Here is a 16,549-nt window from a genome sequence, read left to right on the forward strand (position 1 = left end):
TGTCGTAAAATTATATGACCAAATTTGTAACCTCATTTAAAATAGTTTATAATAGTTTTTTATTGTTTAAGTGATACAATGATTTTGTAGGTTTGAGACTTAAATAATCATAATTATTTTAAAAATTTGTTTTAAAAATTTGGTTTTTAACCAAAACCCATAGTCTAGAAATGGAATTTTTAAAAGGTTTTCTGTAACTTAGTTACTAAACAAATTTTTTTTTAAAATTCAGAATTTTAGATAAAAAATTTTCTCCAATTTAAGGATTTTTCTCCCAGTGAACTCGTTCTCCCCCAGTTGACTGGCCACTTCAAAGCGATCTGATTCGATTCTATTCGATTTCGCCGCCTTATGATTTATGCAATGCGAGACATGTTCTAAGTGGACTCCCCCTAACTCAGCCTCCCCTTCCTGCAATCTCACTTGGGGCTATGCGGCGTATACTTGACACTGTTGCATGCGTCGCACAATTAAGCAAACAAATAAATAGAATCATGTCAGGGGGAAAATATGTAATGTGAGCCCAAGAAAAGAATTAACTGAAGCGGCTTAGTTGGCGGGGCAGAGGGGCTTGCTCTTTGCACTTTTGGCTTGCATAAATTAAGTTCCCAACTTGGTGAAACGTTGATTAATGTGACTTGCCAATAACGCCAGCGGGCAGTTGGTAGTTCAGTTGGTCAGCAAACTTGCCCCGGGGCTCGGCCAATCGACAGAGATTGTCTCCAAAGCGATTTTGTCTTGTGCAATACTGCGACACTGGCACATCAGACACATTTTATGATCGCCGTCGCAGGCAGTGAGTTATTACAATGCCGTCATGTAGATCAGGAAATGTATTTGCATATCAGAGGAATCTTGCTCGAAGGATGGCTTTTTCGGTAGCAAATTGTTTCTGAAACAATATCCCAATATTTGCAATACTTGGTAAGCTAGTTCTAAAATAAAAGAAACAAAACTCAGAAATAATCTTAAATAAAATATTTATATATATTTTCTAAAGTCTAAGAAACATATTTAGATTAGTTAGTTACTGTAATATAAGTATTTAATCTTAATAAAATATAGAATATATTTAAAGTTTAAAAACATGCATCAAGTAATTATAAATAGTATTATATTATCATAAGTATATGTTCCCAATGCTGTCGTTTTCAAACCAATAACAGACCCCACCTTTTTATCTAAATCTTCACATCTTTGCCATTTGCTCGTTTGTTTACCTTTAATGAGCTACCGAATCACGTGCCTCTAAAATAATACAAAAACCGCAGTTACCTTGCCGAATCTATTTATTTATTGTTTTATTTCAGCTGCCTCGTTTGCCGGTCAGCGAACCACTCTGAAAAGTTGGCTTAAACCATAACCGATTTGCGGCTAATTTTGGGCGATGAAAAGACAGGCCAAAACAAAAAGCAAAACGTTTTCAAGGTTACTAGTTGATTGATATTGATTTTGATTTGATTTTAATGCACCAAACAAGGAAGTATCCAGTTATTTGTGTAGTAAACAGAGGCGTACAAGGGGGAATCTCAGTATATAACACCCCTTTTGGAACACCCCTGATTTTGCCCAACCCAACAGCTTATATATATTGCAAATTGGCCATTTCTAATTGATGTTTATGTCACATTAAATGTTTGAATATCCCATTTGACTGGCTTTATGGCAATGTTTGCCGATTAAGCTAATTCTGAATTCAAATTTATCACGGGGCTCAGTGTGGGTAAGCTATACGGGCAATTTGCATTGGCTTATGCAAAACGCCGAGTCAATTGCAAAAGCCAAATAGACTTGAACTTGAAATGGATCTGGATCCCTTCTGGTTTTATTTTCAGACCCTGTTCACCATGGAAAATTGCATGCAACAGCAACTATTTATCACCTCTCTTGGCCAATAAATACCATAGATATTCCCCCCGTCCCGCTTGCATAGACATTCATCATCTGCTTATGCACTGATTTGCATAACACTGAAAAAGCATTTGGTTGCCACATGTAGATGCAACGTGTGTGTTGTCACCATGGGAAATGTGCCATCCCATGCCCCCTCGAATGTATCGAATGGTTTTTTCGGTTAATTGCGACGGCAGACTAATTATGTCACCTCGATATGGGGAAGCGATTTTCGTGCGGTTTCGCCACAAATAGATCTCATTTGATTCACTTCCAGCCGAAGACTAAAGCAGATTAATTTCAAACGGTTATTGTAAATTGTGCAATCAAATTTGTAATAATTGATTTAATATTTAAGTTCTGCCTATCTCTGAATAGGCAATCAGAACATTTTAAATCCATCCATACAAAATTTTGTTGTAATGGGGATGCTCACCTCTTTTAAATCCATATATATTTCCAACATATTATTTATTTTTACATTTTGATATGCGTACTATTTTTTGTATATTCAAGTCCATAAACTTCGAAGACCTTCAGATTTTATATATAGGTATATATTTTTGATGATGGTATCTATTTTAAAATGGTATTTGCCAGCTATTATCCCCAAAACCAAATCAAACATTACTTTTAGATATTGTATCTTTTATGTACAGTATTAAAGATAGATGGAATAGCATAGTCAGCAGCTTACAGCGAAACTTCCTTTTGGACTTTACACATGAACAATCGACACACGCAAACATACACAGCATACAAAGGTTGCATCCTTCCCGTCGTCGTTATCGGCATTTAGTTATCGTTATCGATCCTCAGTCATCAGCGTCGTCAATCGTCGTTTAGTGCAGGTGGTAATCGTGGAAGTCGTGATGGTGGTGCAGATGGAAGGGATCGTACGGATGGTAGGCCTTTATGATGGGCGCAGGATGGTAGGCCTTGATGATGGGGGGATGGACCACTGTCTTCACCACGGTGGGCAGCAGCACCGGCTTGATGATGTGGTGCGGCACACTGTGCACCACCGTGGAGCTCTGATGGGAAACGGCGGGCAGGTGGTAGTGCAGTGGCTCCACATGGTGGTGGTGCGGATAGTACGGAATCTCCGGATAATGATGGTGGTGGCCATGCAGGAAACCAGGACGAGCTGCCGCCAAGGCGCAGATGGAGAGTAACGAGAGTATCTATGGGTTTGTTTGCGGGAATATCCTTAGACCGGTTCGTGGATACGGTTAAATCCATGATATCCTTACCAGTTTCACCATGTTGTGGGGGTGGCTTGTCCTTATCCTTGGTGATTAGTCTCGGTGGCTCGCTGCTTGCAACTGATGCCACTCGATGGAGTGGAGGTGGCTTTTATTCACTTGCCACCTAGCCATTTGGCCACCAGCAACAGCTGCGGATTCCGCTGCAGATGCAGATGCTCTCGTTGCCATATCCGCCGCCGCCGCCACTGAGAGGCTTCAATGTTGTGGAACTTTGCGTTTGCATCCGCAGTTTGCAGTCTGCAGTCTGCAGTCTATAGTCTGCAGCCTGAAGTTGCTGCCGCTGTAATTGCAGCTCGTTTCGTTTTCATTTCAATTGTTGTTTTTGCGTTGTCTGCCTTTTTTCGCAGAGCGTTTTGTCAAGCGCCGCATTGTTTACCCGCAGCCATCGCTTCGTGTCTGAGATGCTCTATCCATCGACCCCTCACAATCCCAAGCGCTGAACTCTGCCACGGTTGGGTTCAATGAGGTGGCAGACATTGCAGTTATCGGGGCTATGGGGATGCCCTAAAATAAGTCTGAAGAGGATGCGAAAAGTAAAAACAGGCCAAGTTATCAGAACCTATAATTTGTAGCCTTCGATATGCAACGAGCGTGGCATTTATTTTTCTGAAAAATGTGACAGATCTTAGCTGTTTATTGTAATAGAAATATTATGATTTATAACTAGACACCTACCTATAGCCAAAAACGTATTCTAAACATTCGGATTTAAGCGATCCTTAAATACATTTTATTTTAAATGTATAACCAGATCTATAAAACCTTAAAGTAAAATATAAATCGTTGAAGCAGAATAGATTATAAATTATAAATATTAAAAATTTCGTTGTTTATACAATACATTTAATAATTGGACAGATAATATAAATAACATAGATACTATAAAGTAATGATTTTCTCTACTAGTTAAAACCCTTTCTTAACTTTTTACAGAGTATCTTCTCATGGGTTCAGATTTTGTTGACTTGTTTTAACCTCTTTCCCAACTTTTTCCCATTGCTGATGTACCATAATTAATTGAAGAGCAACTGCTTATGTGTTCATTCAGAAAGCTTATCTTAAGGTTGTCGCTGCTTTTTTGTATCTCTTGGCAAGTCTTACATATAATTCTATAATATCCCAGCGATTGTCGCCGTTCTGTTCTCGATGTTCGTCTGCTGCAATTGGCACTGGTAATTGTAGTTGCAGTTGTTGCAGTTGTTGCTGCTGCAACTTCATTGCAATTTGCGTTTGCAATTCACTCGTACCGTTAGACCAACAGCAGTTGCAAATTGTCTTTGTGTTTACTTTTGTATCTATGTGTTCATAGTAAGTAGCATAATTTATGCCAGTGTTACATTTGCCCCGCTGCGACCTTGACTACCAGCAGTTTTTGGCCCGCGAATTGCTGTTGGTTTTACAGCATCGCATTTTTGTTTTTTTCTTGGTCAGCGGAAATTCACACTTGCCAATTTAATTGTTGCAGTTTTTTTTATCGTGGAAATTAGTTGACTACGTCTGCGTCTATGTTATCTGGAAGTCTGACAATGTGTTTTAAAAGAACTAGCTTTTTTGTTGAGTGTGTGAGAATCGAGATCTAAACACTTCTGTCGTCATGTACCTACAGTTGCAATCGAAATAATAGCTTTAAAAACTTGTTCTATACGGTGATATTTTTAGAAAATATAACACTTTTTTTATTAACCTTTAAATATTATTTACAAGTTTTACTACATAGTTATCTTGTGAATAAACAGTGGAAATTTTATAACCCAAACTTGTAGTTAGCCACCTATAAAAATATAGTAATAGATATTCCGAGCATTTTTACTCTTTATAGCTAATCAAGTTTTTTAGACTTCAAGTTAGGAAACAATAAGAAAGTAGCTTAATTATAATATAATATAATAATTACTTATATTTATGTTCTAAGATAATAAGAATATTTATTAGTATATATGAAGAAACAATACATTCTTGATACAAACTTTTAACTTACGAATCAGATCTACTTTTACATGAAAGACTACAATATGGCTACTTAAAATTTTCATAAAACAAGTCTTTTTGCAGAGACTCCTCTCCTGTATACTTAAGCTATAAAAATCAGCCAAATCGAACTTGGAGCTCATCTTGAGTGCTATTATCTTGACTGCAATTGCTGCGCTTCGCTTCTGTCTGCCATCGATTGTGATATTTAAGGCTTCCATTTGCGCCCTGTCATCTCATCTCCTCGAAAAGTTCACGAACGGCAGCGGATTCAGCTTCAATCCATGGCAAACTAGAACACTTGAGCCGAGAGCACGAGCTCATTAGAATGTCGTTTGGTATTTTGACAGCAAACACGGACGGCAAGTGCTGAAATGTCAGCCTACGAGGGAAGTCTCGGGAGTCGGGGGTCTTGTAAATTAATCATGATTTGCATTTAGCGGGATAAATATTTACACAACAATTCGCTGGGGTCCCTGGTCAGCACTCCCAAAAAAGAAAAAATAGAAAAAGTGGAGTCCAAAATGAATTCAATTGCTTGGCTTATCGCGACCAGGAAGCACTGCATCTGCGGCATAAACGGGTTGCAGCGAGTGACTCGAGTGTTGCAAGCAGCACACTCCACCCAAAAAGTTCGATTCAGTTCAGTGGGTTAGTGGGAGCCCCGATCCGCATTATCTTTGGCTCGGAATCTCGAGTTATTTTCAATGTTAGTGCAATTAAGCTGCGAACCAAGTCAGGCATCCGCTGACGCAGCATTTTCAATTCTGTGCCGAGAATTCAATTGATGGACACATCTGACCTTAGCGAGTGGCCAATGGCCAATTGGTTGCTTGGCCACCTGCTGGAAGTTCGTTGAGTATCCGCCAGAGTGGCAGCAGGCAGCAGGTATACTATACATATATATATAAGCAGCTCGAACGTAATTACTTGGGGGGCCAAATGAAAATGAATTTTATATACCGCTCTACTTGCCGCAGCTGCAGCACATTTCTCACTGGTTGCCATTTGCGTAATGCTAACGCTCCTTCTGGCCAGATTATCCGACTCTATGGAGTCTATATCCAAGTTTCTGAGTGTCCAGAGGTCTGACACCTGAGTGAACTGTGCCAACAGGACAGGTCGGATCATTTGTGCTTGTGGCCGGGAGTGTTTGGCAACTTTGCAGATACAAATATCCAACCGATTGGGCCTGGCCAACAACGCTCTTTTCCAGCCCCAGCCCGCGAAAATATTCAATTTCACGTAACATAATGGTCAACTAATTTTGAGTCTGGCGAAGTGTTTGGGTTGCGGAATGCTTTTGTACTTAAAATTTATGGATAAGTTAATGGGTTTAGTTTTGAATTACAATAGTAGGCGGCTGACTAGTCTTGTACAAAAACCATGGGAGGCTTTTTATTCTCGTACCATATATGAAACAACTGACATTTTTATTATTATGTAAATTAAAATATATAGAACGCACGATCTTGCAATAGTTTTTATTGTTCTGGCATTGTTATATTCGATTTTTAATGAGCCTGAGTCATTTGAATTAATTTAAAAAATCTGTTATTATAATCATGATATTTGATCTTAAACTTTTTTATTAACAAAATATTTAACTTGGCTAATTTTTCCAATTAATTTTCGTTAACAACTTCCTCATTTATGAACTCCCTACATTATTTACATCACATCAAACGTTGTTCATATTCTTCCGTCTGATCTGTACCGACCTTCCAGCCAATTACCTGTATAAAAATCACAATGGCTCAATGGCAGATCAGAAGTTAATATTGAAAGACTCGGAAACACTGAATAGATAGAGGTAATTACGGTAAGAACCACACAGAAAAGTAATGACGTTTAAAAAAGACTGTCAACAGAGTTTTCTTACCCCCAGTAATTGATCTTTAAGCGCGGCTTAATTGTTGTTCATTACGCTTAGACTGAGATCAGCTCGAATGTCTCTAATTAAAAGCGAAATTGAGTTTGGTGCTAAACGGTGGCGATAAGGGGCGATCGCAACGGAGTTTGCCCGGGGAACTGGTTCCCCTCATGATAATTGCCTGGCAATTTCTTAATGTGGCTAGTGCTCTTGTATCCAGTGTTATGCAATGCACTGGCAGAAACAGAAAAGAGGTAAAAAAAACCAAAATAGCGACAGAACTGTCACTTGCCTGCTGGCCATAAGGCGTACATTACCCCCAGAGCAGTACCACTCGAGATCCAATGAGAGATATATACCACAGATGTTGGGGCACAGCATGTTTGGCAAAAACATAGCCCGGATATTGCCAAGGAATTCACTAGAAAAAGACTCAAATCTATTAAAAGTCACTCAAGAATTTCGGCTAACAAAGGAGGTGGTTGGAGGAGGGGACTATGTGTCGCCAGATTGAAACATTCATTAATCATGCTAAAAATTGCTGACAAATCACCATAACGGCGGCAAATACAACTACAGTTGAACACTATGGAAAGTACAGTTGTGTTTGTTACTTTTGGGCAGTGTTGTGTAACACTAAATATAAGGGGGACTTAATTTATTTTTTGGAGGAAGTACCTACCTAAGGAAATGATTAAGTTATAAACTTTTAGAAATCTTAAGACAAAGTTCTTGTGTATAATCTTAGCCCCCTTTTTTGCCCCACCACTGTTCATCAGCTTATGTGTGAACTGCGCGCCTGCGCAATCGCAATCGATGTTTGCTTATTACACAAAGCGGAACTCCAGACCAGTCCCGAGTGCGGTTCTATGTGGGATGTGGATGTGGATGTGGCTGTAGCTGCGACTGTCTTGGGTCTGTGCCTTCTGGTGCTTTATCGCCTGGCCCGTCTAGCTGGCCATTGTTATGCCAGACAATTGCAAGCCGAGATTAGCATAACCTAAAAGATACGAACGGAAAAAAGGGGGTGGAGAAAGAAAGGGAGTGCTGCTGCTGCCCAGAGAAATAACAGATACAATAAATCGAAATGGGAATCGAAATTTGGAAATAAAATTTATATTACTTTATATATAATTATATATTTACGATATTTATTTATTTAGGAAACGACTTCAAGTCTTGTATTTACAAAAAATATTTGCAAGCTTCTACCACATTTTAGTACACATATTGTGCCTTGGCTTTTGTTCATTTTAAATATTGGTGTGTTCCTCGTAAACATAAAATATATTTAGAAGAAAAACTCAAGGTAATAACTACAATTTATATTCTTTATCCTAAAACGTTACCTTATCTTACTGGTGTATATTATAAGTATTGCATAATTTAATTCTGAGACAGCCAAGGTAATTAGTTTGGGTACACTGCCATAAAAGTAAATATTTTCCTTTGGGTCAAGTAAAAGTTGTTCCCCTAAAGAATTAAAATTTGTTTTTAATTTTTAATGAATAATTTTTCCCAACTTTACACATTTTCTTTTTATTTTAAATAAATTTGGATCAAGTTCCTTGGATATTACTTACCTAAGTTCCGTCAATAATTTGTAGTTGCTCATCTCTGAACACAGAAAGTGCGAAGAAGTAAACAAAAAGACACAGTGGAACTTGCTAAAAATATGAAGAAATTAATTTTCATTTCGTTTCGCGTTCGTGGGTCGACGTGATGGGCAACCAAATTGGCCAGCGAGTTTGCGCACATTCCTTTCCCAACGCAACTCAGCCCGGTGACGATTACCAATGGCCTTCTCCTCCTCCTCCGCCCGCAGACAACCAACAACCGGAGACGCAGATCCCCCTGGGCCCAGACCCCCTCCCCCTCACATTAGAGCCAGTTATGTTTTGGCCATGACAGATACACGCAAGTGCGTTTGCATTGAACTTGGGCTACTTTGGGCGGGTTTTACTCTTTTTTTTCGCCCGATATGGCTGCTGTGCGTGTTGCAGCCTCGGGAAATTTTCACGGTCAAAATCGAGGAGGAAAATGACAAGTGTGAGCCACATTTTTAGCGACGCTTGTCTGGGCCTGAAGTGATGCAAGTGGCGGCTACTGGCCAACTGCCCGAGTGGGCCAAAAGCCCAACGTCCGCGAGCTCAACCCAGCCAGACAGACATTACATTTTGACTGGTTTTGTTTTTTTTCTGTTTTTTTTTTTGCAACCTAATGGGGTACGATGTCTTTGGTGGGCAGTGGCCACTCGGTCAGTTGGCCATTTCGGGGAGTTGTTGGCCAAAATGCTGGCCGAAGACAAAGCGAATCAGCTGCAGCACATGCAAACTTTGGCAGCTCTGGCACTCGTTGCCGTTGGCGTTATTTTTCAGCTTTTCCTAACGATGCTTGAAGGAGGAAAAAACAACAAAATTATTATTATTGTATTTTCTGCATTTTAAGATTCGGTTGCACATGGGCCACTGCTCGGATTTTGGCAGTATAAAAGCCACTGCAAATTTGGAGCTAACAACACAATTCGGCGAGGCGTCAACACAGACCCACAGTTCAGTAGTTCAGTTAATAGCTAGCGCACCAGGATCGCAAGGATTAGCAAAATGTACAAGTTGGTAAGTCAAGTTATAGAATAAATACTTTATATACTATAATAATTATTTCTTTAACCCTATTAAAGGTGGTGTTCTTCGCTCTGCTTGCCGTGGTGACTGCCCGTCCGGGTTATTTGGAGGCTGGTCCCTTGCTCCATAGTTATGCCGCCCCAGCCATCATCCATGAACCGGCTCTGGCCAAGGTGGGCGCCATCATCAAGACCGTTCCCAGTGCCGTCTCCCATCAGAGCATCAGCCAGGTGCACAGCTCGGCCCACATCATCCAGCCGATTGTGGCCCCCGTTCTGAAGACCTATGCCGCCCCCATCATCAAGACCTATGCGGCTCCCGCCCTCCACACGACCCTCCTCTCGTCTCCGTGGGCCGGACATGGTTGGTCTGGTCATGGCTGGGCCCCATCCTGGTAAATGGTGTCTTATAGCCGGAGGTCCTGGATGGCTTTGCGTGGGCTAGCAACTGTGGCTTATCCTCACCCCGATCCCATGCTTATTGTCTTCACCCTGCTGTTTTGTTTTTCTTCCACCACATTTCGACTGATGTAAATAAATCCAAGTTTCATGCTCAAAACAATCTTGCGGTGTTCTATTAATAGGGGAAATACTAAAAATAACCACGCACTAATTAATGTTCTAATTAAGCATTAAAGAAAGAAATTGTAATAAAATTCTGAAGAATTCCTAATCAATCCTAATTGAGTTGGCTTAAACCCCTTTTGATGCTATTTTCCTAAAAGTTTTTTGATTAAAAAAAATATAATAAGTTTGTCAGCATCGGTGTCACAGAAATCTCGGGGGAAACTTGTTCGAGTATTCATGTTTACGTACATTTCCCCTGAATTTCGCTTGAAAATTATTTCTGTGACACCCCTGCATAAAAAAGTTTTAGTTTGATATACTTGCAAAATATTTAACAATCCTTTTTCCTTCAAATTATATAGAAACTGTACATTTTCTTATTATTAAACTATGTGCCAAATTGTCTTCTTTGAAGATCCCGTGGTACTGTTTAAGGACCAAATGTTGTTATTTAATAACTCATATTCGGAAGCCGTTGATCTAATTTTGAGACCTCTAGTAAAGAGAACTATAGTTATTATGTGTAGTGTTTGACATTGTGAAGTGAAATGAAAAATTGCATGATAATTATCAATTAAAATTTTTTTTAATGTAACTATTTAAAAGATTATATTTGTTTTGCATAAACAATTTACTTTATTGATCATTATGTTGAGAAAAACGTTTTCTAAAGAGCAGGAAGCTAACTATATATAAGCTTAAGAAATATTAATTCTTAAAAATTTAGTTTAAAAAACCTACAACAAAAAATCTTAAGTAGAATTTCCACACCCTTTAAATATTCCAGAATAAACAAATATAAGTTTTTTTTAACATTCACATTTTACTCGCAATTAAACTCGTATATATACAATAGGAATCGCTATTTTCTAACCATCCAGATCGCTCGAGTGAGCCCCCAAAGGTGCAGTTCTGCCGATTACCAGCTGGAATGGTAGACGACAGGAGAGGCAGCGGCATAGGAAGTGTGCACCACTGGGGCAGCAGCGGCATAGGAGGTGTGGACAACGGGAGCAGCGGCGTAGGAGGTGTGCACCACCGGAGCAGCAGCGGAATAGCTGACCACCGGAGTAGACTTCACCACTGGGGCCACGATGTCCTCCACCACATGCGAGTGGCTGTGCACCACCGACTGGCTCTGGTGGGACACCGAAGTGGGAATGCTGCTCACCACTGAACCCACTTTGGCCAGGACGTTCTCCTGGACAATGGTCGTGGCAGCTGGAGCGGAGTAGACCAAAGGAGACTCATAAAGATGACCGGGACGAGCGACAGCTACGGCAAGAAGAGCAGACAACACCACCTGTAGGATAAAAAACAGATTAATGTTATAAGATTTAATATAATGATATATTTAATATCCACTCTATCAGTAAACTTACCAATTTGAACATATTTAAGGATTTTTGTTTCTTGGTCTGTGTTGTGCTGCTGAAGCGAACGAAGTTGACTGATAATTTGAAAACCAAAATTACTGGCTTATATATACAATGTTCCAAAAATATTGTTCATCGTCGCCTCGACGCAGCTGCAAAGCGAAAAAGAGTGGCTTAATTAAAACATTTACGAGCCGAGCAGAGGGCAGTCAAAACCAAATGAGTTGAATAAATCTGCCCTCGCTGGGACAATAAAACATGAGACTTGCAATTGGTCACTCCAAGACCCGAAATCCCAGAGCCACAGGTACAAAACCCGAAAGCTCACGCACTGCAAGTTGACCCTGACTCTCGCCCTCAAAGTGCAAGTAATGCAGTCGCCGAGGAATCACAGTCTCTAATGGCAGACAAGGCGCCTAATGGATTCAATTCGATTCCATTTTACACAGAAAAATTATGAGTGTTACCTATTTGATGGTAGCTTTGATGATTTTTTAATTATATGGAATATGCACACTGATATGTTGGCAATCAATGCATTTAGGTGTACAGTACGTTTGTTTATTTTGGTTTTAATTTTAGGTTTAGTAAATAAAAATGTTTTAATACCCTTTCTTAAAAAAAACTATAGAAATTTAATACAGTGATTTCTAAGATCACGACCTATTATTCCTATTTTTTGGTAAACCTACTCAAATCCAAAAATTAAATTTCTATGTATTTTCTAAGATCTTCATTTATTAAATCTTTTAAAAGTACCTATCATATCCATTATATAATTTATCATATATTTATTTACTTTTGGCTTCAAAGTTTATTGTTTAAAAATGTTATAGCTTAGCTTATAAAGCTTATATTTGGTAAACAGATATTATGAACAACACTATTTTTCTGTGTACTCAAACACGTAGAGCAATTGTCTTCACTGAGCCGTCCACCGACGCAAATTGCTTATTGATCGTCGGCCAGAATCTGATATGGGTTTAATTTCGGCTCGAATTGTGACGGATCGGAAGGTCAAAGCCAAATGGCTGCTGTATAAAAAGATTACTGCAGTCCGGCAATCAGCAGCAGTTCTCGCAAGAAACTCAAACCGATCACTCGCAGTCCAATCAGTCAATACAGACCTAACCCATTTACCGAAAATGTTCAAGTTGGTGGTATTGTCTGCTCTGCTCGCCGTAGCCGTTGCCCGTCCCGGTCACCTGTTGGAGTCCTCCCCGCTGGTCTATGCCGCCCCAGCTGCGACGACCATCGTCCAGGAGAACGTCTTGGCCAATGTGGGATCCGTGGTCAAGAGCGTGCCCACCTCCGTGAGCCACCAGAGCCAGTCGGTGGTGCACAGCCACTCGAATGTGGTGGAGGACATCGTTGCGCCGGTGGTGAAGTCCACTCCGGTGGTCAGCTATGCTGCTGCCGCTCCAGTGGTCCACTCCTCCTATGCTGCTGCTGCTCCAGTGGTCCACTCCTCCTACGCAGCTCCTGCTCCAGTTGTCCACGCCAGCTATGCTGCTCCTGCTCCGGTTGTCCACACCTCCTATGCCGCTGCTGCTCCCGTTCTGGCCACATCCTACGCCCATGTGGCCGCCTCCTCGCCGCTGACCTACACCGCCACTGGTGTGTGGTAAATCAGCCCCAGTCCGATCCCCACTCCTCCTTTCCAACATCTGCCAGGTGACCAGGATGCGTTTGCATCGCTGGACGGTTTTGTGATACGAATTTTAAATAAATAAATTTTTTGCCTTGAAATCGTGCAGTTGCCTATTTAATTGAAACTGTTTACTTTCCTACACAAAAAAAACCTTTGGTTAAATTGACCAATATAGCAGTTAAATGGGACACACCTTTGGAATTGTTACTTGGACTTACAAAGACTAAACTACTAATGTTTGGTAGTTTTAAAAAAAATTTGAATGGATCAAAGGTAAAATGTATTCAGATTTTTTTAAAACTACTATATATATAATATATTTAATGTAAGGCTGCTGTCATTTTGTACTGTAAATTAGCAAAAGCAAATTCATGTCTAGGCATTTTTCACGTCACTTTGGGCTTACAGTTGACATCCCTCGGTGTGGACTTGGTCTTAACTTGTTTTCGTTTCTAAAAGTGTCCTAGTTCGTTGCCCTCTGTCACGTACTTACTTCCTGCTGCACCTGTTTTCCTCTGGGTAAATATTGGACATACACATGTCGGAAAATCGCCTCAAATGTGGGTGAGAATTAGTTGGGTGACAGCAGAGGCATCCAGCTGGCTTTGAAATTGCCAGCCTTTCCGGCCAGTGAACTCGCCATTGCCTTTGCAATTGTTTTATTAAGATGCCAAATCAAATCCGTAATGCTATTGCTCCAAATGGATTATTATAAAATTAAAGGAATGTTAAAATTTATTTCATCAAAAATTTAGTTTTCTTAAAATAGTTCAATAGTTCATCTCCTCTCATCTTTGTTGCGAAAGTTTGATATCACGGGTATTTCAATATTGGCACGGGCAGCTAAATTCGCAATGGGGCTGAAGATCATAGTCAATGCTCCCCCCAATCCGTGATCCACCGCTGTTAAATTTACACCCCTTTTGACTATCTCGTGATGATGTGCAACATATCCGCTGGTGCCGTGGTAAGATAGGAAAAGGAAAAACAAAAGCTGCAAAGGAATTAGGTAGTTCCCAGAAAATCTTCCATCTATTCTTACCGCTTTCATCAGGAAATCCATTTTTAGTGCTTGCAAAGGCGGCTCAAATGCAATAACTGCTCCGTTATTGAATCTACTTGCTTTTATAGAAAACTTTACTAAATTCTAGGGACGAGTGTTGTTGACGCACAGGTGCAGTCATGACTTATTAGGAAAAATAAACACAGACACTGGTTGGTTGACGAAAATCTATACCTAAGTGTTCAGGTTTACTTACTGACTTTCAACAAAAGTGTTTGTGGTACCATGTAAAGTCAGTTATTTTATTTCGTATTATTTCGCTTATAGAATAAACAAGAAAAACTTTGCGAAAGATATTCAAAGAAATCTAGTTTTTAGTTGGGTGAAATACAAATAATGGAGAATTCGTTTGGGTTTGGTTTGAAATGGGAATGGGAATAGGAATTGGAATAGGAATAGAAGTAGTGAGATTTCCAACGTTGTCCTGATTTGGTAGGGAGTCTTCATTTCCTTTAAAATTCGATTGGGTTTGGTTTGTTAAGGGAATGGATAGAGGAAAGGGGGTTGTGAGGTTTACAACTTGATCCTGATTTGTTGGAGAGTCATAGGTTCCACTCAAGAAGACCCAATTGGAAAATGACATTGCCGTGAAGTTTGAGTTTCTTTTAACCATGCCTACTGCCTTCTGATCGTATCCAAAAGCATTTTGACCGTAAAAGCATAGAACCATCTGTAGAAAAGATATCAATTTACACAACTTTTCATTCTAAAATATGATTTGATCTAACCACTTTAAAGACAACATCCATTTCAAGCGAGTGTTGCTGGCAGTTCTATAATATGCATCCCAAGTGTCTTCATTTATATAGCGACTATCTATTTTGTTAGCAAAGTCTGTTCTTTTGGAACTTTGTTTACCTAGCAAAATGCATTGTTTATTTGTAGAATCAAAGTAAAAGCTTCTGGGAAACGAAAGTATCTTTCTGTCATCGGATGACTGGCCTTGGCTCGAGTCGGAAGCTGGTTTCAATTGGCTCGCAATTAGAAGTAATTTCGGAACCTGGGTTCTCCCTTCCTAACCAGAAATCGAACCTGAGGTGAGTACGTGCGACTAATGATCTCTGCGTTGTGAAATGAAACCAAGAGTGGGTATGGCAAACAAGTGCGAGGCCGAAAATAAGTGAAGTAATATGGGGTGGGAGAGGAGATGGAGAATTGGCCACGAATAATAATCTGGTTTATGGCCAAGACCCGGGACAAGCGGCCAGAATCCGTTCAGGCACGTTCGACTTATGGCTCATTGTATCCGCCTCAATGGACAATGTGCGTGAGTGTGTGTGGGAGCCACGAAAGTGAAGTTCAAGTATAAAAGACGTTGACAGTCCCTCAGCTCAACACATTCGAAGTCTGTCTCCCTTTGCAGCGACACCAGTCGAAGAATCCTCAACCAACTCCCCATCAAAATGTTCAAATTGGTGAGGTTCTTGATTGGATTGGATCGATGGGATTGGATTACTAACTATTATTCTGCCCTTCTTCAGTTCGTTCTTGCTGCTCTTTTGGCCGTGGCTGCCGCCAAGCCCGGTCACCTGGCTGCTGCTCCTCTGGTCTACAGTGCTCCTGCCACCACCGTCGTTCAGGAGCCCGTTTTGGCCAAGGTTGGAGCCGTGGTGAAGAGTGTGCCCACTGCCGTTTCCCACCAGAGCCTGACCCAGGTGCACAGCACCCCGGTGGTGGAGGATGTGGTCGCCCCTGTGGTCAGGACCACCGCTGTTCACTCCGCTCCCGTTGTGGCTGCCGCTCCCATTGTCAAGACCGTGGCTCCCGTCGCCTACTCTGCTCCTCTGGCCTACTCCGCCCCGGTGGCCTACTCCTCGTACTCCGCCCCCCTGAGCTATTCGGCGCCCGTGGCCTACTCCGCGCCCCTCTCCTACGCCGCCCCTGCGCCCCTGCTGCACCACGCCCCCCTGACCTATGCCGCCAGCGCCTGGTAAGGTGGTGAAGAACGAAAGATTTGGAACTGTGCCTGGTTTACTATACTGCAAAATCCGAAAAAATTAAGAAATAAATTAAATGTGAATACCAAACAAGTACTGTGTTTCCTATAAATCAAGGGGTTCTATTGAAAAGCTTTGAAAAATGCCTATTGATGGATAAGAAGTTTTAAGCATTAGTGATAATATCTTTTAAATACTAAACATTTGAATACATACAGTTATTAGACTGTCTGTATCTATGGATACAGAAAAAAACGTTTGTGGATAGTTAAAAAGCACCCTTTTTACAAAATAGTTCTAAACTTGATCATTTAGCCATAATAAATAAAC

At 40.6% G+C, this 16,549-nt stretch overlaps 5 protein-coding genes across 5 annotated transcripts; 2 read left to right on the forward strand and 3 right to left on the reverse strand.

Annotated features, from left to right (window-relative positions):
* Positions 1-698: 698 nt before the first annotated feature.
* LOC108019378 (neuropeptide-like 3) lies at positions 699-10,188 on the forward strand. Its single transcript, XM_017087201.4, has 3 exons — positions 699-924; positions 9,451-9,617; positions 9,683-10,188. Exons 2-3 carry the CDS (start codon positions 9,606-9,608, stop codon positions 10,022-10,024), a joined length of 354 nt encoding a protein of 117 aa, XP_016942690.1. The 5' UTR covers positions 699-924; positions 9,451-9,605; the 3' UTR covers positions 10,025-10,188.
* LOC108016489 (uncharacterized) lies at positions 2,544-3,158 on the reverse strand. The gene is made up of 2 exons (XM_017083155.4): positions 3,147-3,158; positions 2,544-3,077 (listed from the first exon to the last, which is right to left on the reverse strand). The coding sequence occupies exons 1-2, from the start codon at positions 3,156-3,158 to the stop codon at positions 2,736-2,738; spliced, it is 354 nt and encodes a 117-aa protein (XP_016938644.4). The 3' UTR covers positions 2,544-2,735.
* Positions 10,189-11,012: 824 nt separating the features above from the next.
* On the reverse strand, positions 11,013-11,727 carry LOC108007323 (larval/pupal cuticle protein H1C). The gene is made up of 2 exons (XM_017070971.4): positions 11,575-11,727; positions 11,013-11,495 (listed from the first exon to the last, which is right to left on the reverse strand). Exons 1-2 carry the CDS (start codon positions 11,584-11,586, stop codon positions 11,112-11,114), a joined length of 396 nt encoding a protein of 131 aa, XP_016926460.3. The 5' UTR covers positions 11,587-11,727; the 3' UTR covers positions 11,013-11,111.
* Positions 11,728-12,619: 892 nt separating this feature from the next.
* Positions 12,620-16,312, forward strand: LOC108007321 (uncharacterized). Its single transcript, XM_065864302.2, has 3 exons — positions 12,620-13,193; positions 15,605-15,697; positions 15,764-16,312. The coding sequence occupies exons 1-3, from the start codon at positions 12,714-12,716 to the stop codon at positions 16,214-16,216; spliced, it is 1,026 nt and encodes a 341-aa protein (XP_065720374.2). The 5' UTR covers positions 12,620-12,713; the 3' UTR covers positions 16,217-16,312.
* Positions 13,998-14,297, reverse strand: LOC118877422 (uncharacterized). Its single transcript, XM_070995780.1, has one exon. It carries the CDS (start codon positions 14,280-14,282, stop codon positions 13,998-14,000), a length of 285 nt encoding a protein of 94 aa, XP_070851881.1. The 5' UTR covers positions 14,283-14,297.
* Positions 16,313-16,549: the final 237 nt, after the last annotated feature.

This window comes from Drosophila suzukii, chromosome 3 (genome assembly GCF_043229965.1).
Source record: "Drosophila suzukii chromosome 3, CBGP_Dsuzu_IsoJpt1.0, whole genome shotgun sequence".
Classification (NCBI taxonomy): Eukaryota; Metazoa; Arthropoda; class Insecta; order Diptera; family Drosophilidae; genus Drosophila; species Drosophila suzukii.